The sequence below is a fragment of the Chelonoidis abingdonii genome, chromosome 1 (assembly GCF_003597395.2).
Source record: "Chelonoidis abingdonii isolate Lonesome George chromosome 1, CheloAbing_2.0, whole genome shotgun sequence".
Classification (NCBI taxonomy): Eukaryota; Metazoa; Chordata; order Testudines; family Testudinidae; genus Chelonoidis; species Chelonoidis abingdonii.
In genome coordinates this window covers 246,836,678-246,859,730 of record NC_133769.1, presented here as the reverse complement: position 1 = coordinate 246,859,730, position 23,053 = coordinate 246,836,678, and the positions used below count along the sequence as shown (strand labels likewise).

Below are 23,053 nucleotides of genomic sequence, written 5' to 3'. Positions count from 1 at the left end.
AGACTGAGCTGTTAAAGTTGGGTATATCACTCTTGTGTCAGGTTGAGAAATCAGCTTAACTAGTCAGAGTATAAAATATACTCAAGACTTTAATCAAAAATAGTACTTGTAGTGTGTACAGGAAAATATATTTTGACCACAGGAAAGTATAAAGTAATAAGGAAAAAAAGTGGGAAAAGGGAAGATAAGTTACAGAAAATATTTAACCTTCTATCTATTTGAAAAGTAAAGGACAATGCAATTTATCCCATAGTATAACACATTTTTTCCCTTAAAGATTGAAAATCTTTCATTGTTGTTCATCAGATTTCTGTGTTAAATTTAAGAAAAGGGGAGGCTGGGGCTGACATGAATAACTACTTTGGGACTGTGCCTGGACGGGAGAGGGTTTGGGGATAAATGGTTTGCCTATCTGCCTTTTTTAAACAAATAAAAACAAAGGCTGGCTCGGGAAAGTGGGTGTGAGCTGGTCAGGAAAGGAACGGGTAGCCTCAATACAATAACTGGCCTCCCCACCTTGTGCTCCTTTCTGTCCAGTTCATGATAGCATTAATTGGTTCTTGGAAGCAAGGTCATGCCCCAGCTCTGGTTCCTGGCACAGACTGGAGATCTAGCTCAGCTGGTGGCAGGAGATCAGGACCAGGCCCTCCCTTGCAGCTGGGGGCAACAAGGTGAGGGAGTCAGGAAGGGTGACCAGACCGCAAGTTGTGAAAAATTGGGAGGGGATGGGAGGTAATAGGAGCCTATATAAGAGAAACTCAAAAATCAGGACTGTCCCTATAAAATCAGGACATCTGGTCACCCTAGAGGCAGGTAGTATTGTTTATCATCCCCATCGCAGTCTGGAACAGAGACAAGGTTGCACAGAGCAATTCTTCCACTAGGGTGACCAGATGTCCCGATTTTATAGGGACAGTCCTGATTTTTGGGTCTTTTTCTTATATAGGCTCCTATTACACCCTACCCCCATCCTGCTTTTTCACACTGGCTGTCTCGTCACCCTATCTTCCGTCCCTGGTGTGGCTGGACAGTGCGTCTGGCTCTCACCTGCTGCAATGGGTCCCCTAAGCGCTATTCCCTCCCCAACCTCATCTCTCCTGCCTCGCAGCCTGGGCCCCACACAGGGTTAACCCTGGTCTCCCAGCCTGCAGACGGTCTTGGCCTCAGATAGTGCTTCTATATCGTGATTCCAACTCTTCCCAACCTAGTGCTAAAAATTTCCCAAATCTGGTGAAAAATTCCCAGATAGTTTTTTTTATTTCAGAATCTCAGAGGAAGGTAATGTGTTTGTAATAACTGTATCAAAATTATTCTTATTCATTCAAGATTTCACATTTATTATTTTTATACGTATAGACATGTTTTTCAATTTTAAACTTGTTACTTATACAGTAAATAAAATAACACATGAGGAGTTGGACTGAAATAAGTGTTTTACACAAATTTCACTATTTTAAAAACAAAAGTATTAATTAGTACAGCATGTGCCCTGCAGTGTACTGTACATCAGTTACTTTGAAAAAATAAAAAGTAAACATATGTTTATAAAATAAGGTAAAAAAGCAAACAAAGAACAAATAACTTACATAATTTTCCTTATAATCTGAGTTTTATCCATTTTCTAACTCATGGTCTGAGTCGTCACTAGAAACATCATTACCATCAATATTTTTACTAGTTTTATCACTCAGTTTTACTGTGCATATTTTTACAATGTACATACAAGTGCTTAATAGTAATTACAAATTTATAACATTTCTCTTGCTTTGCTTTCAAAGTTGACCTTGTAACTACACTAGAATTGAGTGTTTTGGTTGTCATACAGTTTCTTTTTATGGTTTTTATGTCAGTTACCATGGAGAAAACTCTTTCACGAGCTGCATTTGAATGTGGTAATGTGAAAACATTTTTAACCAGTTCAGATATATTTGTAAACATGAATTGACCTGAATAATCTAAATTAATTAACTTTCAATTTTTCTACAAGTTCCTCAGTCTCAGTTTGTACCAAAATATTGCTAATTATAGCAGTACATTATCCTTCTTTAATGTTACAGCCTCAGCAATTTTGGAATCAGGGAAACATTTTTTAACTACTTCAGTTAAGTGTTCCACAGAGTGAATACTGACGTGTTCAGCAAAGTAACAAACCATTCTAACCTCTGCATTTTTAACTTGCTCTTCAAATGTTTTTGCTTCTATAATTTTACAATCTCGTTTATTAAACATATCAATTTTCTTTATTAGATACTGTCTCAAACTTTTGTTGTGTTTTTTTTTTTTTTTTACCATTTGCATGCTTATCTAACTCGCTAGTACCTTCCTGGATTTTTACATCACAACATTTGCAATAAGCTAAAAAACAACTGTTTTCTACTTTTGCAGCCAGTTTTTGTATTTACCTTCTTGAAGCCACAAGTCTTGAAAGGCTTTTTTGAAAGTAGATGGCTTCTCTGTTGGTGGAAGTACATCCCGAATCTTCTAAGCTGTTGGGGGTGCTATCCCGTTGTTTTCGTTTCAATGCGGATGGATCTTTGTCTACTCCGCAGTCCTCTTCCTCTTCTCACCATCCTTAGCAGTCTCTATATTCATTTTTTATGTTAGATAAAAAATGTGAAGAGATCTCTGAAATAATGGAATGTAATAATTAGTATAATGTATATTTCAGTTTATATTTAAATCAAAGAAGGGAACATATTACATATTACTTAACACAGTAGGTGAAGATATTCAATATTTGCCTGAAGGAAGGTGCTGTTACAAGTTTATGAACAGCTAAATACTCTGCTCCACATTCTCTGTGCATTTGCAAGCACGAAATACAAAATTTTAGAGATTTAATGACAGATCAAGAAACTAATCATAATCAGTAAGTATTGAAATATATTTAATTATTGAAAGAAACCTTACCTAGAAGATAAATTTAATAACCATCTCCTCATTACCAGCCAGCTGATGCTGAGATTAGTTTGGTGTGAGTACTTGGCACTACTTTTTTTTTTTTTTTTCATAAACCATTACAGTTGGAAGAGACCTCAGGTGGTCATCTAGTCCAACACCCTGCTCAAAGCAGGACTAATTCCTAGATAAGTTTTTTTACCCCCATTCTCTTAGTGAAAGCAGCAGAGAATCCTGTGGCACCTTATAGACTAACAGAGCTCCCTCAAGGATTGAGCTCATAACCCTAAGTTTAGCAGGACAATGCTCAAACCACTGAGCTATCCCTATGTTGAAGTTCTGCCAGTAGGAGAGCAGCACTGCCCAAAACCAGGTGACAAATACTCAGCAATGGAAGAAGGCATTTTGATGGCAATTTAAAAGAAGCGCAAATATTTTACTTGTTATGAAAAGTTCCCAGGATGTCTGAGATTTGGAAAGTCTTTTACCATTTATGAAATTTTCCCAGGATTATTTAGATTTTGAATGAAAATTCCCAATTTGAAAGATTTTACTCAAAAATTCCCAGATTTTGGGAAATTTCCCAGGATCTAGAAGCACCGACCCCAGACAAGGCCGGGCGGGGGTGGGGGGGGGTCTGCTGCAGGGGGCGCGCGCCCAGAGCCCCCGCCCACCGGCGTTCACGGAGTGGTGACGTGGGCGGGGCTCCTAGGGCGGGGCCGCTGCTGCCTCATCCCCATGCTGGCCCCACCCCTTCCGCCGGCTGTGACGGCCCGGGGCGGCGAGGGCTGGAGCAGGGAGTAGCGGGTTCTCCATGGCGGCGGAGCGGGCAGGGACCAGCCCCACCTTCCCTCTTCCCGCGCCGGGCCAGGGCCGCCCCTCGGCGGGGATGTGAGGAGCCGCCGCCGCAGGTGAGGGGGGACTCGCGGCCGGGGTGGGGATCGCGCCGTCCTCTCAGCCCCTGGGCGGGGTCGCGGGTAGCTGATGTTCTCGCCTGGGAACGAGGCTGGTCCCCGAACCCGCCCCGCACATCGGTTATTATCGGAGGAGGCGGGGCGGGGGCACGTGCCGAGTGGCGCAGGGAGCCCCGGCCTGGGGCCTCCCAGACCCCCGCCCCTCGCTCGCGCCTGGTACCGAGCGACCCGGAGCCGCTGTTCAGGTCACACGCGGGGGGGCGCCGCTCCGCGGGTCTCCTCCCGGCGCGTTGCCGGGCCGGCCCCCCCTCCCGGCGGCGAGCGCGCTAATACAACCGGGCTGTTGGCGCGTAACCGGCCCAGCCGAGAGCCCCTTCTCCGGCCGGGCCCTGGTGAGAGCGGCCGTGGTCACCGCAACCCGCCCGTACCGGCGCTGGTGCCGCGGCGCCCAGGGCGGTAGCTGTGGGACCTTTGTAGGCGACAAGCCGCCAGTGCAGGGCAGGTCACCCGAGGGGGGGCTCGTCTGTGCCGCCGCGGTCCGCGCTGGTTCCCGTCGGTCCGAAATTGCGGCGCTGGAGGTCGTTCTCGGGGAGCGCCGGCAGCGGCACTTGCTGCTTTGTCCGGTTGCTGGTGGGGGCAGCGGCCGAATTAGCACGTTCCAGGCCGGTCGTTCTGCCCGAGCCCTTTTCTCGCCACTTCGGGAAGCATTTTCCTAAACCTCAGTGTGCTCTGAATCCTCGCTATTTACTGCCGGATTGCACTTTCTATTGCTAGCAGCTTCTGCTTCCGTTTACTCTTCTCCCTGTCCGTGTGACCGCGTTGCTCCCTAGACGTGATCCTAAAACCTTTTCCAGGTCCGTTTATACCTGTGGGTCTCAAATTTTTGTACTGGGGACCCCTTTCACATAGCAAGCCTCTGAGTGCAACCCTCCCCTATAAATTAAAAACACTTTTTTAAGTATTTAACACTATTATAAATGCTGGATGCAAAATGGGGTTTGTGGTGGATGGAGGCCGACAGCTCGTGACCCCCCCCCGCCCCCCCGCAACGTAATAACTTCACTACTCCCTGAGGGGTGCTGATATCCAGTTTGAGAACCCTTGATTTATACTTTTTCATTTCCCCTCTTTATCTAAAACCATTTATCCAAATTTCTTAGATGTGCATAAAGGCCTTACATTGTGCGTGTTAACTCACCCAAGTTAAGAACACACCTTTTTTTTCCTAGAGACAGTGCAGCCAGTGTGCTAGGCACTACACAAATATATAGGCAGATGTGAGACCTGTCCTGACTAACTTAATTTTATAGGTAGAAAAAAGGACATCCTTAAACTAGTCACCTGAACTTCTACTTTTTCTCATTAAAATACTGCTATAACATAGTCTTTGTTTTTTTTAAAATAGCTACCATGTAAAATGTAGCGTTCTCTGATTTTTTCATAACTTCCTGTGATGTTGAATATTTTTAAAGCTACTGTAGTATTTATTTATTTTTGCCAGTTCCCTCAGGAGTAGTGTGCGCAGCTGTGATAGACTGCTGCTATAAAAACGTGGTTTCCTGCTCCATTTGGGACATGGGGGCTTTCAAAAGCATGTCAATTGCAGTCTTAAGTTTTTGTTAATAAAAACTTAAACTGCAAGTCAATTATTTTAAGAAGTGAGAAGGATCTACTTAAAGGTGTTTACACTAACAGGTAGATTTTAAAATCCAACTTTAACACAGCTGTTGCTTTCAGTGTCTCTCTACTAGTGCTTCATTACATCATTGTTATAGTTTAATTGCTTTTTAGTTTAGTTTCCGGACGTAATAGGTGGATATTATGTGCACCATTGAATTTTATGTCTAACATCTTTTTTATAGATCTCTTGCGACTATATAATTGCTTTGATAAATGTGGAGAATTGTATTTTAACCAGAAAATTTAAGGTGGCATTACTTTTTTTCCAGAATAGTTTTTACATATTCTCTTTATATATACCATTCTGTATACATCTCACCTCCTTGAAAACAGCACTTAAAAATCAAGTTCATTCACTCTTGTATCAGCTGCTGTTTGTAGTCTTTGTTGGTTTCATGCTATGCTGCAGCTGTCCTTCTTTAGAGGCATCTGTACCACACAGTAAAGAAGGCAAAAGATGCTTGAGCTAGGGGGAGGCTTTAACTTAATAGTACTTTTACTGTTAACAGGCTAACATGCAATGTATTGAGAATATTTGTTTATGGTGTTTTGTTGGTTATTTTCATAGAGATTTCATTTATATGTTGTATAAATGTTTGTTGTATAAATTCAAGTAAAGGCTTCCAATATCAAAACTATGTTATCACTGAAATGTTTAATTTACCATGTAACGTGACATAGTAAAGAGGAGTATATTTCTTATTACTACTGCAAAGTATTTAAAAAATGCAAATATATAGACTGACAGAGACTTGCTAAATAGGATGAAGTAGTACCTATTTTGTGTGTGTGTGTTTTATATATAACACACAGAGTATAGTATACTATAGTATAGTATAGTATATTTGGCCTGTTACTCCTTTACTCCCCAGATGTTGCAGTGTGGTAGGTTTGCTTCATTCCAATGATAGCTCATCTCAATTGATTGGACTCTTCCAGTAGGTATGCATACTTCCACCTTTTCATGTTCTCTGTATGTATAAATATCTCCCGTCTGTGTGTTCCATTCTGTGAATCCGAAGAAGTGAGCTGTAGCCCACGAAAGCTTATGGTGAAATAAATTTGTTAGTCTCTGAGGTGCCACAAGTACTCCTGTTATTTTAAGGCTGGTGCTTTGGTTCTTCCTGAAATCTGTAGTCAGGGTGAAACAGATGTGTGTGAACTTTCTTAATTCATTTTAAAAGGGTCTTGATTCTGAAGGCATTCCTTGATTTTTGGTGTTGTGGAGGATCCATTTACACACAATGCTTAAATCTTAGACACCTTAACCATAATAGTTATTTTAGCAATATGTTAATATGATTAAGTTAAGAGTTTTATATAAGGAGTTCAGCACTAGAAAAAAAAATTCAAGACATTTTATTACTCAATAAAATGACATTTCAGCGTGATACTTTTTTTTTTTTAAAGAATAGTGTCAGCGTAGATCTTGGGTTAGCTTCCTTTTTCTTTCAATGTGGTCTATTTGATTAGCAAAATAGAGGGTATATGGCATGTGAAGAAGTATCTATAGGATGCCAGAAAGGTAAGAGATCTGTAAGAAAACAATCCAATTTTAAAATTAAAAATTGAATATGATGCAATAGGTAGAAAGAATGAAATTTGTTTTTGTGCAGAAGGTCAAACAAAGGCATATGCACTGCTTAAATCTCACAATCTCTTTCAAAGGCTGAAGTGGGACATGTGGTCCATAAGTCTTGTACTGGCCACTCATTGAGTGAACCCCACTCAATAAACGTCACAATTTTTATGACCATTTTCTTAAGTAGAGCCACCTAAAATACATTTAAAATAATTTTAAATACATTAATACTTCAGAAACTTAAAATTGAAATCTTTTAAGAATTAAATATCTTTGCATTTTTTAAGTTTTTTGTTTTGTTTTATTTCTGCTAAATTTGTGAAAACAAAAGTCAGTATATCTTTTTCAGATGAATCAGAATGGTAACAGCCGCATGCTCATTTAATGTTATGAGGACTTAATTCTGTTCATTTTCAGGACTGATCTATACCTAAAAGTTTGGTCCACCTACCTATATTGGTCAGGGCTGTGAAAAATTTCATGTCCTGTGCAATGTAGTTAGGTCATCCTACCCCACAATGTAAATGCTTCTAGGTTTCCGGAAGAATTCTTCCATCAGCTTCACTACAGCCTCTTGAGGGCATGGATTTACTACAGCAACAGAAAAACTCTTTCCATTGTTGTAAGTATCTACACTACAGCGACATAGCTTAGGCCAAGTCTACACTACAGACTTACGCTAGCATAGCTGGGTCAGTGAGATGGAATCCTTGACAGACATAGCTATGCCTGCAGAAGCCCCAGTGTAGACATAGTTATATGGTCAATACTCTGCTTTTTGCAGGTGTGTGGCTTGTTTCACTTATGAGGGGTGGTTTTACTATATCGGTGCAAAGCACAGCTTTGCCAGCATAGCTGCATCTATACTAAGAGTGCTTTGGCTTTGTCGGTATAGTATACCAGTATTCCTATACTGTAAAGTTCTCCAGTGTAGATGTGGCCTCAAAAGTAGGACTATTTGACAGTTTAATAGCTGCTTTGTATGTTAGAGCTATGTCACAACTCTTACAACATTTAGTGTTTTCAGCATGGATTATTTTAGAATAAAGGAGAACCTGTCTAATAATTAATGTGGCTTTGTTCACATTCAGTGGCAAAACTGGGTAAGTTGGAACAATTCATTCTGCTCACAAATGAAGAGTACAGTCATCTCCATGAGCAATGTTCCATTTGCAAACAGGATATAAAACTTTTCATTTTGGCTAAGTAAGGATCCTCTTGGTATTGACTTACAACTGCCTAATTTTAAATGTAAAGAAGACTAGCTCCCTAATGTGCTTCATGAAATGTCACCTTCATTTAGTGTTGAATGTGTAGAAAGTTTTAGTCACAATTGATTTTTAGCTAGTATTTCTATATTTAAAACAGTACAGCGGTGCTGCTGTGGTGCTTCAGCTTAGGCATTGCCTCTGATGATGGGAGGACTTCTGCCGTTGGCATAAGTAATCCACCTCCCCAACAGGTGGTAGCTAGGTCGACAGAAGAATTCTTCTGTCAGGCTAGAACTGCCTACACTTACGTCGGCTATCTCTCAGGAGTGTGGATTTTTCACACTCCCGAGAGCTAAAGCTAGGCTGATGTAACTTTTCAGTGTAGACCAGCCCCTTCATCTCTTTCTGAACAGGTAAGCTTTTACCAGGTAAGGTCACTTCCTCTTCTCATTGCTTAATAAAGGAAACTTTTATGGTGGTATCTGTAGGTAAATGTGCACAAGGTGAAAGGTTACCTTGTCTTTTATTTTTTCCACATTCTTTGCATATATTTCAAGTGCTACGCTGTGCATGTCTTTCTTACAAACTTATGTATTTTAATCAATATTGTTTCCACTTAACAAAAACCTGGTTTTGTTTGAAAATCTTTTTTTTTTTTTTGCTATTTGGATGCTTGCTTCTATGGCCTAATGGAGTAGGAATGTGATATTGAACCATTACTGTAAATGTTACTTAGTCACTTTGCTAATGTTCAAACAGGAAAGTGAAATTGGTAAGATCTTTTGGAAATATTACTTTGCTACTCTGCTGGCACGTTGAGAACAACAACTTGGAAGGCAAAGAGCTTCCTCGCGGCTTACGTTGTCAGATGTGGCCTATTCCTGTATTAGATTTTGAAGACAAATGAGTTTCCTGTCAAGAGGCTGATTGGTGCTCTTTCCTACTTCATAGAAATTTTCCACAACGTTGTTTTCCCTCTATCCCCTTGCTCCCAAAAGCAATATCTTATTGGCTTGCTTGTCAAGGCTCTTATTTTTATGAGGGAGAGCATAGCTCCATTCTTTAAATTGATGTGATTAGTTGCCTTCTGAAAGCTGTTTCTTTGACATCAGTTGACTAGGACAGACTATGAGTAGATGCCTCCTAAAGGGCAGTATACTGTTATGTGTGGGTGGCTGTGGTTCCAAGCTCTTTATTCTACAAAAGTAAACTGATCCCTGAGTCACAACTTTGAGTTTGGTGGCAAGCTGACTTTCCACAGTTGAGCAATGGCCAACTTTGTGAGACTGAGTTAATTTCCTGTTGAATTGGGCCATATACTTAGTGAGAGAACACTTCAACAAATTTACAGCATTTGTGACCAAAACAATATCTTCTCCATGGTCTTCTGGCTTTTCCCCTTGAGTTCAGCATAATGACAGTACAAGTCACTGGGAGAAGACAGCTTTGTCCATGCCCCTTTAACCAAGGGTGAGAGGTGTAGTTTCCAGAAGCTCTTTACTCTTCTTCTTTGAGGTTATGGGGATCTGTTTTTTCTGGGGATGCTGCATGGAATTACCCATAAACAGTAATCTTAGTAAAAACAAGATTTATTAAAAACAGAATGAAAATGAAGTTGAAACAAAAATATTGGTTTGCTTAATGTATCTAGACTCTCATTTTGAATAAGCTAAACTATTTGTAGTTATAGAGGAAAAAGGAAAAGTGAATAGCTTACAATCCCTTGAAAGCAATCCCCTCTTTCTGACTGTTCAACCTGCCTGCATCGTATTGCAGTCTACAGGGCAACTTCTCCTTTGTCCACCTACACATATTTATTAAATCCCCTCCCCAACTTTCCCAAACTGTGTGTTTTTTTTTGTTTTTTTTGTTTTGTTTAAGACAAATATACAAAAAGGAGTTGGCACCTTATGGGAGATGGTTCATTGGAAAAGAAAAACCTTTCGTGATGGTCAGAGTTTTTCAAAGATTTAACTGCCTAGCTCAGATATTGCCTTTCATATCTTATGTCTTCACTGCAGAGTTAGTTATCTACAGTCAGGTACTTCTCACAAGTTAGCCTAACTCAAGTGAGAACCAGTCACAGTGTGAAATAACACTCCAGCTTCTGTGTCCACAGTGATGCTGCACTCACTCCTATGCAGCTAACATTGTTGGGTATATCCCATAATTCTTTGCACTGGAATAAGCTGAACTGCTCTGTGAATATTTTCCCAGTGGACTGTGGGGAAAACCTGTCTGTCCTTTCTCAGCATGTGGTGGTGGACAGTTGGGGAAGGCACTACAGGACTGTTGGCAGTCAAGTGGCATTCGTTTGCATCCACAGTACAGAGTGGTCTTTTTTAGCAAAACTCAACAGCTGCTAACTCAAGTTTTAACCTATAAAACATGATGGGCCAGAAAATTTGAGAGAAAAGGACTGTCACACTTGAGTTTAAGGTGGTGCACAGGACTTGAGTTGTAACTCAAGTTAACTTTGCAGTGAAGACAAGCCAACATACCAGGCCTCTTGCTTAAACCTCTAAGCGTTTTTTCTCCCTTTTCCATAAACTATAAACCATGGACAGAGGACTGCCATGCCAGTGTTTTAAAAATAGCCTTAGTATTACAAAATAACATTTTAAAATGTATTGCACAATGTAATTTAGTCACATAGGTCACATCAGTTAATAGACAAACTAAAAGGAAGGTTATTCTAGGAATACATATTGAAGTCACAAATTATGATTTGTATTACAGTTCTCAATACGCCTATCATGGTCAGGGTCCCCATTGTTCAGGGCACTGTACAAATATACAGTAAAAGACAGTCACTGCCTTGAAAATTCTGTAATTGTAATCTGCAATTTGTATCTCAGCTCCACAAAACAGTCACAAAATATTACTGTCCCATCCACAGAAAGTACTGGCCATCACCTAGATGGTGATGAAAAATCTAAAGGGATTTTGCCTTGTTTCCTTTCCAAACTAAGTTTTTCTTCAAGTCTGCTAGCAATTAGAGTTTGACCAGAAATTACAGATACCACTTTAAAATTGTAATTAGCCTTAGACAAACCCTGAAGGTTTCATAGTAAGAGCTAGAAATGGGTCGTGAAAATGTTCAAAAGAAAACAGGAACTGAGCGTTGTTTGCTAACCATTTATGCAATCTTGAACTGAGAGAGAAAATCTAAAGTGGATCATTATTCTTATTGATGGAAGTTGAAAGAAACAGTGGACTCAAGCTGTACTTGCCCTAGGGTATTGCTAGCCTAAATTCAGAGAATTGCCTACTATATGCAACTCAGTGTCAGTGAGTCATAACATCAGTTTTCAAGCTGTACATGATGCAATATCATGATCAGATATCTTTTTTTCCCTCTCCCAGAGCAGAGAAATCTTAGAGCCTGACTTCTCCTATCTCCTCATCTCCTTGTCTCCTAAAAAAGAAGGGGTGGAGAAAATGAGAGTTTGGCATAGTCTGTATTTAAAAGCTTTGCTGCTGTAGCTGTACTAGCAAAACCCTACTAGGTCAGGTCTACACTACAGACCTATATCGGCATAACTCTGTCACTTGATAGTTATACTCACCTAATCCCATGTGAAGACAGTGCTATGAGGAGGAGAGTTTCTCCTGCCAACATAGCTACCACTTCTCGAGGAGGTGGATTAACTGTGCCAAAGGGAAAGCTTCTCCTATTGGCTTAGAGCATCTTCATTAAAGCGCTACAGTGGCGCTTTTAAAGTGTAAACTTGCCCCTAGTATCAATGAAGCTTATACTGGCAAAAAAGTGCCTTTGCTGATATAGTTTATATACCATTTCACCAATAGCTATGGTAGCAAAAGCTTTTTTCCGCCAGTATAACTTAATCTGTGCAAGGAGGGTTTTGCTGGCATAAAAATACCATAAAAAATCACACCCCTACCTGATGTTGCTGTGCTGGCAAGTTTCTAATGTAGTCCTGACCTTTACTTTTAAGGGGTATATGATATGGGTTGTTCTGACCTTATTCCTCACTTCCTCTCAGCTGATATTGAGGAGTGGGAGACAGCCATTTAGGATTATCTTTCTTCACTACATGAAATGAGCCTTTCTTCTGCAAGGGACTGAGTCTCATTTTGCTGTTAAAGACTTGTACTGTCCTTTGTTTACAGCATCAAGGATTTGCATAAATGCTAGTCTTTAAAGTTATTCATTTTGATATTTATTTATAAAAGACGGAAGAACACGTATTCATTTAGAAGAAAGTCAAAACCAATTCTGAGCTCTGTCAAGAGTATGACAAAGGCTCTGTTATGCTATAAACAGGTAAGTCAACAACTCAATAAACAAGCAATACCCCTAGTACAAGTTACTGGGATCGGGTTTCTCTATTTGATCAGGAAAGGGCTGTGTTGAAAGTTCTTGTATACTGGTATTTGCTGAAGCACTGTTGCATGTTAAGAAAACAGAGTGGTGCTTGAACTATGCGGGTGCATCCATGGAGATTAGACAGTGCACTAGGTTATTTCCAGTAAAAAATTTTTTGCGTCAGAATGGACTTGCAGCAAATAAACTCACTCTTCAATTGCTCTGTTAATCAATTTTTAGATTGAACCATATAAGATAACCTACTCTAATTAAAATTATTTGAATAACTTTTGTCTTTCCTTGGTCTGTTCTATCAAAAATTAAGCCTTCCACAACTAAGCACTTGATTGAGGAGTCAAAAATATTTGTGTTCTGATTATGTTTGGGGGGTTGGGGCAATAGCTTTATTTAAAATCTATAATTTGTGAATTGTTTACCAGAGACACATGAGATGAATGACATAGTCAAGTTTTAGGGAGTGTAGTCATTACTCATACTTACTGTCACAGTTCAGAGTGACTGCACCTGTATTTCCCCCTTTAGTGGTCCAGCAGGGGCACCCACTCTCACCTTGCAGCTCCCCTGCTGTTGCATTTCTGGTGGAGACCTATTTCTCTCACTTCTGATCAGAGTATTTCTAGGTACAGTTCCCTGCCTTCACTGTGCTGTTCCCACCATAGACAGATTGCACAATGACACCTGCTTGCTTTCTCTTCGGAGATGGTTGCCAGGTATAATTGCTACAGTTATAAGATACCACCCAGCGCTTCCTATGCAACCCTATTTTATTCTTAAGGTAAAAGGCATTACAGAGAAAACATACTAAAACAATAAAAGAACCTACATGTGCAAATAAGCTTATCAAAGAATCCCCCAACACTAGCATGAGCTCTGGCAAGAGCAGCCCTTCAGTACCCCATCTACAGGGTTTCCTTTGTGGTGATGAGTTTATCATAGCTTCAGCTCAAAACAAACACACAGTCCTGTGGGGCCACTCCTTCTAATCTTTCACTAAGGTTTGGGGCCCTCCGTGAACCCTGGGTCCTATCAGTTTGTTGGATCAGAAAGAAGGCCCCGAGCCAGTTTAAAAACAGGCTATTTATCCAAAACCCCTTTCTTTGTTGTTCCCTGGAAAATCCAGTTTGAAGGGGTATGTGAACTCCTTGGGGGAGTTGTTTCAAAGGGCTTATAAAGGAGGAAGTATATGAGCATCCCCCTCCCTACTAAAAAGGTACATACGGTGCCCAAATAACACACACACAATTGCACTTTTAATACAGTGTGCCTCAAAAGGTATTTACACTAATTCAGTAAAGTTTAACTTTATGAAATTAAGTTTATTTTGGGTATAGTAGGATAACATGAGCTCTGTCAGTTTGTCACATCCGTTTCGTAGAGATCGCTGAATTGGAAACCACCTGCTGCTCAGTATGAATATGTCAGATTTCTAAAATTGAAAACATCGCCCAAACATAATTCTCCCAACAGGAAATGGAAGGGACCCTGCTTTCAGAAGTATTACCCCAACCTTCTCTCAAAAGTTGCCAGTAGGCAGACAAGGATAGGAATATTAGCTCTGTGGGAGTGATATTTTTTGTGGGGGGAGGGGGTTAGGGTAGGGGTGGAGGATTGGGGTGCTATGCCAAGCTGAACTGCTGATTTTCCTTTACAGTTTTGCATTAATTGGCTAGACAGTCTAGCAAAGTCAGAGAGGTCTTGTGTGGGAATTTCCCTTTTTTTTTTTTTTTTTTTTAACGAGTAGAAACACTGAAAAATCAATCGTTACTGTGTATTTTCTTGCATGCTTTCCCTGCAGAGACTGAATGTCTCCTGTGACTGACTGACTTCCCATCCTGGCCTACCACAGAGCTGCACTTCATCATACTCCCTGACTGAGTCCTATTTTCCCTTCATTCCACTTTTCCATGCACAAACTGCATTGCCCCTTTGTTTCACTGTCCTATACAGCTCTGCTTCTGTCAGCACCTTCCCCTCTCATTGTTCCATCTCAGAACATTCTCTGACCATGTCCACCTACTGCCCTACCATATTCAACCTTGAAACACTGATATATATCAATGTTTAAAAACCTAATAGAATAGAGGAGTTAAGGGAGCATTGCAGGGGAGGGAGAACCATAGTCTTGCTTACTCATTCATAGCCCTCCTTATTTCCTTTAAGGTGTGTCAGGTGAATCAAGGGGCAGTCAGGAGTGTGGGGTGATACTATTTTAATGGGCCGTCTGGGGCTGTCCATATAACCTGCTGTGGATAAGAGCTTGGTGTGAATGCCAAGACACTAGTGGATCAGGGGCTCCTCACAGCATGGTGTCCTCAGCCAAGGGAACAGTGTTGAGGCCTCGATGCACCAGTGCCTTACCCCCCTTAGACTGCCTGCAATATTTGGGAAATAGCAGTAGCTAGTGGTATGGGTTTACAGTGTTTGCACAGACTCTGAATTCATCTTGGCAATAAACATTGAAGTAGAAATATTTTATTACTGTCCTTTAGATCAAATATATGCTAAATTGACTTGCACTATATGCTAGTTTCTTTTATACCTGGAACATATATTACATAGGTGAACCAGAAATATTATGAAAATTTCATATATTCCTGTAAGTTTCAACACATTTTTGTTGACCTTTTCCCTCTGCAGTTCCAGTATATAGAAACTTGATGCTGTTTTTATCCAGAGTTGGGTTTTTTCGTGGCAATATATCAGGGTAGTGCTCTCTACTGGTCAGCAGTTTTAAAAAAATTCTATGCAACTTAAAAGTGGAAATGAGAGAGAGGTTCATTCCCTTTCATATTTGACAGAAATTAGTAAACCACCTTGAAATATAATTAAGCAGAACATTTCAGTGTTTTAAGACAACTTATGCGCATATCTTAAAAATCCAAAATCTGATGTCTCAGAAGGAAACTGTAATATCTTTATTGCACCATGTATCAGAAAAGTAGTATAATTTAGAGCAAATAGACAGTTGTCATATCATGCCAGAAACAGAAGATCATTATTGAAGATTTTGACGCCTCCTGTTCTAAAAGTTCTTTTTTAACACTTTCCCCAGGCCCTTGGTGCAGTTCTCCACATAACTAGGCTTGAGACTCCAATAGTCTGGGTGAAGGCTTTTCCATAATAAATTCTTCCATTGCCATTGTAGATAAGCATCAGGGATGCTCTGTTAAACTTGTACTGAGAAAAACAACCCTGCAAAATCTATTGGTAAACAGAGGATTGCTGGTTGTTGTTGCAGTTCCTTAAAGGCACTATTTTTATGCACCCTGAAAAAGGATCTGTGCTAACTGAACTACCATGATTTGAACAGTCCTTTGTAACCTTTTTCTTCCATTGTTCCCGTAATCTTATGTGGCTGTTGGGATGCTGTGGCTGTCTTAACTCAAACCTGGATTGTAAATTAATTTTAACATAAATAGCAATACTTTGTGTGTGTTATATGGAGTGGAACTACACCTCTACCTCGATATAACATGACCCAGTATAACACAAATTCAGATAAACGCGGTAAAGCAGTGCTCCAGGGGGGTGGGGCTGCGCACTCCAGCGGATCAAAGCAACTTCAGTATAATGTGGTTTCACCAATAACACAGTAAGATTTTTTGGCTCCTGAGGACAGCGTTATATTGGGGTAGAGGTGTGTATGTGAATATGAAGAAAAAGCACACAGACTATATGTTTGAAAATACGTGGCTCTGCTTATGTTTGTCTTCAAGCATCATTCCTTGTTGCTTCTTGTACTGTGAACTCTCATTTGGAGTGCCAGATGTTCTTCTGCACTTCTTCAAAAACTTTAATCTGTTATCTGTCCTATTTCACCCCTGCCTCAAGTATGCACCTTCATCCAGTGTATTTTCTGATCTTTATTTGCCTTTAGAGTTCATGTTCTTTGGAGCAGGCCCAGCCACACTGCCATTTTTGTTGGCTGCAAACAGTTTTTTTCCCATAAGAAAGTAGACGTGTGATTTATTTGTATGAAATCCTGTTATGATAATATGCGCTTGTTCAGGTTTCAGCATTGCATCACCCTATCTCCAGAAACCGCAGCTCTTCTGTTCCATGATCGATGTGGTGGTTTTGAACACTTCAGTAGTTTACGAAATGACCCAGAGTGGAGGAAAATATGATTTCTGTATTGGTCTCGTATTGGCTATGAGCTCCAGCATTTTCATTGGAGGAAGTTTCATCCTAAAAAAGAAGGGTCTCCTCCGACTGGCCAGGAAGGGCTCCATGAGAGCAGGTATGCTATGCACTTGAGAACTTTTGCCTGTTTTTAATTTTATTTGAATGCTTAGTGAATGGCTACTGAATTTTCACTCTGATTTTTTGGAGTATTGAGAGATGAAACTATGGATATCCTCCTAATTTACTGTATAAAAGGAAGAACGTGTGCAGTCAACTGGGATTACAAACTGTGGAACTATTTAGGTGAACTGTAAGAATAGGGACTCTGTTACATCCCCTTTTATTTAATTTTTTTAACATTGTTATGAGTCTAGAACATTACCTCAGAATAGGTAAATATCGTGCGGTCTGTAATGCCATTTCTTGTCCCAAAGAAATATATATATGCTGCTAATCTTTAAAGCAAATTGCACAGGAATATCCGCACATTTTAAGAAGTTGAAAATATTTTGACCCTAGCCTCTGATTATGCATCAAATTCTGCAGGTGTTTGTTTAATGAGTGGTTGCATATGTTTATAATATGGGTTGAAAATAATTCTTTATTTGGAATATAACTCTCAATAATAGTGATTGATGCTTGCCTCTATGTGTTCCTGATTAATTGCTCGTTCTTCCAATTCCAGGTCAAGGTGGTCATGCATATCTTAAAGAGTGGCTGTGGTGGGCTGGACTTCTGTCAAGTAAGTGCACCTCTACCTCACTATAATGCAACCTGATATAACACAAATTCGGGTATAACATGGTAAAGCAATGCTCGGGAGGCAGGGGGCTGCGCACTCAGATGGATCAAAGCAAGTTTGATATAACGTGGTTTCACCTATAATGTGGTAAGATTTTTTGGCTCCAGAGGACAGCGTGCGTTATGTCCAGGTAGAGTTGTATCAAAAAGAATAACCAGTGTTAAAAGATTTTAAATATCAAAATGTTCAAAAAAAAATTGTTGAATACACAATAACCAAAGCTAGAAATGGTGCATACCTCTGTACAATGAGATAAAAATCCGTATTTAAAAAATAAATTGTATTATTAGTAAATCTTTGTAATTAAAATCAAATTAAAAAGAAGGTTCTTGAGTGTAAAAGGATGTATCTCCAGTGGATGTTTTTCAGTAGTTTTTCTTGATCAGCAGAGAATTTCACCCCTTTTTAATTTTTGCCATTTATGTATTTTACATTTTCACTTCACTAAGCTTGGGCAGTTAAACTAGACCAGTGGTTCTTAAACTTGTTTGATCTGGCTCCTCTTTCTATGTGTCTTCCCTGGTACATATACCACCGCCCAGCTCTGAATGCAGAGCGGAGAGTAGCAGCTGCTGGCCAGGTGCCCAGCTCTGAAGGCAACATTGCACCACCAGCAGCACAGACAGAAGTAAGGGTGGCGATGTGAAAAGTGATATTTGTCAGTATCACTTTTCACAGCAGACCTAGCACCCCATTGCGACCCTTACTTCTGCATTGCTGCAGCAACTCAGGGCTGACAGCTGGAGCCCTGCTGCCTCCAGGTGAGAGATTGTGTGCGCACGGGGGTGGAGGGGCATGAGCCTGGGCTGCTTCCCTGTGAGGGACTGGGGTTGGGGGGAACAGCCCCAAACCCCGGGTGGTGGAATTTTGGCTGTCTCCTTTATCCTTGCCTCCAGGGTGTACGTGGCCCCTCTGCAGGAGCCCCAGCCAATAAAAAATACAAAACCATTCATTGAAAAAAGTTACTTTTAAAATATTTTGAAACATTCTCTCTCTCCTTCTCTTTGGTTTTGTTTTATCTTTTTACATGTCTCCTAAACTTTGGACTTAAACAGTGTGACTATGTGCATTTAGCTTGACTCGTAGTTTATGTACTGCTTCATAAAGATACAGTTGCAGATTATTTTGCTTATGTGAGAATTAAATGACTGAGTTAGTAGGATGGGGGAATGCGGAGGCTGTTGCATAAAAATAGGTTAGCCTAAATTAGAGGTGAGATGTATTTTTGTTATATGGAATATCTAGCTGCTAGCTTTGAGTTCTGCTGATATTAAACTGCCATGTCAGCTGAACATATTAGTTGAATTTCTTCTCTGTGGGAACACTTGTTCAGTTTCAGAGGTTTCTCTTACATGTGTTAAGACTTCCTCATTCTTTTTTTATTCTGCAGTGGGAGCTGGTGAAGTAGCTAACTTTGCTGCTTATGCATTTGCACCAGCTACATTAGTGACTCCATTGGGAGCTCTCAGTGTTCTTGTAAGGTAAGAACCGTTTAGAAAGAAGCACTATTTCAGAGAGGTAGAAGCAAAGTATGTATTTAGAAATATCTTTCTGCTTAACTCTGACTCAACTTAGTACTCATAAAAATGGAAGGAGTAGCACTGACTTAACCCAGGTATAAAATGAGTTGGCGCTCTGCAAGCTTCCTTGCACAGCTCGAGCAGTGTACCTTTACCTTGAGTTGCAACACCCTGCTATTTCTGTCTTCTCCATCTCTTGAGGGTGGAAGCCAGTTATGACGTGCACAAATAAAAGGAAGACAAGACTAATAAACTAATTTTCATTCCTGACCAAAGTCAGGATCTTACTCGTCTTTAGAGAGTCAAGGATTTTGCACCAGTACACCACATTGTCTTGGAGAGAGATTTCATAGAGAGGATGATGAATAACATTCTCCCTCGCAATTTTGAGGAGGCAGCATAATTTTAAAACAACTTCTGGGCCTCCAGACATTTACAGATAGTCTAGTGCATCACAGACATGTTAATATAGACAATTGTAATTATGCTTAGTGGATTTAGTCTAATAGAAATGTATGGACATGAGTAATGTTGCAGATGACTAGAGGTTGTGCACTATATTAGATATTGAAACAAGGGAGCAGTAGAGCTTTTATCTGCATAGTGAGGCAGTATGTACTTGATTCTGTATTCAGATTGTTTGCCCTCTTTGTTTATTTGGAGCCTTAACTTAGAATAACAATTAACAGTTCTTAATTACTTAGTTAAGTATTCTCTGAAGTTTAAGACACTAATGTTTTTTTATGTCTGCTGTGGGCAAATTAAATCTCCTGATTCCTAATCTGTCAGTGTATTTTTTCCTTTCAGTGCCATTCTTTCATCTTATTTTTTAAATGAAAAACTTAATCTGCATGGAAAAATTGGATGTTTGTTAAGTATATTGGGGTCAACTGTGATGGTCATTCATGCTCCACAAGAAGAGGAGGTAGAAACTTTGAATGAAATGTCCCACAAGCTAGGAGATCCAGGTGAGAGAAAATGTCAAGTTCATCTGTAAGTAGCAGGGTAGCTAATGAAGGAAGATAAGTATGTTTATCCTACTTTGCTAGAAGGACTGTGGTTCATTTATAGTTGCAACTGTTGCAAATTTCTAGTACCAAAAAGTTAGACCACCTCTGTTTTCTACATCTGTAAATAAAATGAGTTTGAATTCTACAATAGACTTAGTGGAAGCTTTGAAGGAAACCAGTGAATTTTTTTTGTACAGAATGCCAGGATTAAACTGAGGTCAATTTTTGTCCAAGTAAAAGCATGTTCTGAAAGAATAATAAATTAGCAGTTTAATATGTTAACCTAAGAAGCAGACAGCTATTTTCCCCTTGTTACATTTTCTGCAAAGAAATGTCATCTGTTTAAGTCAATTTTGAGCCGATTTTAAAAAATGAAGCATAGACTGTGGGGAAAATGTACAATATCAAAGGGTTTCCATTAGGACTAGTAGCTAAAATTTAGGTCAGAGTGTCATCTTTGTTTCACATTATATTATACTAAAAATAATAAGACCTGCTTCTTATATAGCTTGAGATCTGCAGATCTCAAAGCACTTTACAAAGAAGGTAAAGCTCCATTTTACAGATGAAACTGAGGAGTGAAATGACTTATTCGAGGGCATTATGAGCATGTCTGATTGGTGACTTAAAATTCCTGTTGCTGAGTGAAGCACCCACATCAAAACAAATCAGACAGCACTTAGATACATGCATACACCTGATAGTCTCACCATACCCCTGGTTCTGTGCTTTTGTAATAAGTCAAGGATTGTAGTAAAAGGGGAGGGGCCTGGGGTCATAAGATTTGTTGTAGCCTCCATTTTGGATGACTGGTAGAAGAAAAATCATTTGAACATGTAATTAATAAAATGAAGGGGAGCAAAAAAGCCTATCAACCTTGACTTGTGGCCCTTAAAATATGCACTACGTTTCGTGGTACCTAACTGGATGCTCTTGTGTACTGTATATAAATAAGTGATTTTTTTCCCCCCTACTGCAGGTTTTGTGGTTTTTGCAACACTTGTCGTCATTGTGTCCTTAATACTGATATTTGTGGTAGGACCTCGCCATGGACAGACCAACATTCTTGTGTACATAACAATCTGCTCTGTAATTGGAGCATTGTCAGTCTCCTGTGTGAAAGGCTTGGGCATCACTATCAAAGAACTTATTGCAGGAAAACCTGTGCTAAAACATCCTTTGTCCTGGATTCTGCTGCTAAGTCTTATCGTCTGTGTGAGCACACAGATCAACTATTTAAACAGAGCTCTGGATATATTCAACACTTCCATAGTGACTCCAATATATTATGTATTCTTTACAACATCTGTTTTAGCTTGTTCTGCTATTCTCTTCAAGGAGTGGCAACACATGTCTGCTGCTGACATTATTGGCACCTTCAGTGGTTTTCTCACGATCATTGTGGGGATCTTTTTACTGCATGCCTTTAAAGATGTAAATTTCACTCTAGCAAATCTGCCTGTCTCCTTGCGGAAAGATGACAGAGCAATCAATGGCACTCTGCCAACCACATACGAATGCTTTAACCCCGATGAAGAAAGCTCAACCTGTGTAGGTGAAATACAATCCAGTGAGAATGTCCCGTCCAGGAGAAATGGAAGTCTGGCAGCATTCTGAAAATGTGTTAAGAACAATTCTGTAACTTTTTTGCTGTAAAATGTTTGAGTTTGGAAGCAGATGATGTACTTGAACAATATGTAAAGACAATCGTAAATTTTTAGGTTTGATTAGTTTGGACCAAGAATAGTGATGGAGTTTTAATTTGCCTTATTTTTACTTTAAAAAGACACACTGCAATGACCTCAGTACATTTGGTTTTGTTGCTCTTAAATTATCTGTGTAAACTTGTAAATATTTTTAATTTTGAATTTTCCATTTTAAAGACTTATTGCACTAATAACAGTTTTAACTATATCAAAAATAAATTGCTTTAATTTTGCATTGGTGGTAAGCCCATTGACATGAACCTAAATCTTTTGCATAATGAATATTCATCATGTCTGTTTCAGCATATGGAAGAGTAAGACTATTAATCTGGAATGCACTGAAAGGTGTAGGGAGCAATTTACAGTGGATGTCACTAAACTGGCTGGCTACAGCACTTCTGGAAAGCATATAATTAAACTAGTTACACTGATTACTACTACTGAGGCATTAGTAAATTTGAAACAGTAAAGACTCAGGCAGTATACATTCAGAATGGTTTGTTTTTATTTAAACTGATTTAAAGAGTTTCTAAATTGTTTGATTATACTTCAGAGGGAAAGGAAATTGTATAACCTAGCAAATCTTCAAGATCAACTGAATATCAAAAGTTAAGTAAATGTAAAAGGTAAGTACTAATGAAAAAGGATTTCCATCACTTATACACTGATAAGAAAAATTAGATTATTTGTCAGATGTGTATTCTCTCCCCCCAGACAAATCAAACTCACTGTCTTGTAGTGGGTTTTTACTCTGTCAGCAACAACTGAACACTTGCAGGATGTCATTTTCTTGAGAAACAAATAAAACCCTAGACAGTTAGGAGTTGTCCTGCCAAGACCATTTGCAGGCTTGAACTACTGTTATGTCAAAGCTTCCCAGAGCTGCAGTTCTGCACAGAAGTGTATTTTATTTGTGGAAATGCAAAGCTAGCACTAGTAGTATTAGGTTAAATGGATGTAGTGTAGGGGGGAGAATTTATAAAGGGTCAATTACAGTGTTTGAATGCACTTGATATCATGTCTCAGTCAGTGGGAGTGAGAACCATCCAATTCAAAAGTCCTGCGGCAGCCTTGGAAAGGTCATTGCCAACAATGAGCAAGATATCAGATAACTAGTGCAGTGACTCACAGTTAAGATTTAAGATGTGGTCATCTCTCAGGTAACTGGTGCCCAGTTCATTCACTGATTTTAGTGATAGCCAAAGACCTTCTCTAAGGAGAGTGCATTACTGTAGTTTTAGTGGGCAGGTAATA

The 23,053-nt window shown here is 39.7% G+C and overlaps 1 protein-coding gene across 4 annotated transcripts; it reads left to right on the top strand.

The window, feature by feature from the left end:
• The first annotated feature begins 3,641 nt into the window (after window positions 1–3,641).
• On the top strand, window positions 3,642–22,032 carry NIPA2 (NIPA magnesium transporter 2). 4 transcript variants are annotated; one of them, XM_075060915.1, is made up of 6 exons: window positions 3,642–3,809; window positions 16,646–16,876; window positions 17,447–17,503; window positions 18,954–19,044; window positions 19,891–20,051; window positions 21,073–22,032. In XM_075060915.1, the coding sequence occupies exons 2-6, from the start codon at window positions 16,696–16,698 to the stop codon at window positions 21,708–21,710; spliced, it is 1,128 nt and encodes a 375-aa protein (XP_074917016.1). In that variant the 5' UTR covers window positions 3,642–3,809; window positions 16,646–16,695; the 3' UTR covers window positions 21,711–22,032. The 4 variants fall into 4 exon arrangements, with proteins under 4 accessions (XP_074917016.1, XP_032632017.1, XP_032632016.1 ...); XM_032776126.2 differs by having other exon boundaries at window positions 3,702–3,809; window positions 16,675–16,876; XM_032776125.2 differs by lacking the exon at window positions 3,642–3,809 and adding an exon at window positions 3,972–4,057 and having other exon boundaries at window positions 16,675–16,876.
• The last annotated feature ends 1,021 nt before the right edge of the window (window positions 22,033–23,053 follow it).

Bases quoted from the DNA above. Each gene is read 5' to 3' on its own strand.
- NIPA2 (XM_032776124.2), top strand. From the start codon at position 12,544: ATGACAAAGGCTCTGTTATGCTATAAACAG. The intron at 19,045-19,890 runs GTAAGAACCGTT...TTTTCCTTTCAG, and splicing joins GCTCTCAGTGTTCTTGTAAG to TGCCATTCTTTCATCTTATT. The intron at 20,052-21,072 runs GTGAGAGAAAAT...CCCCTACTGCAG, and splicing joins CCACAAGCTAGGAGATCCAG to GTTTTGTGGTTTTTGCAACA.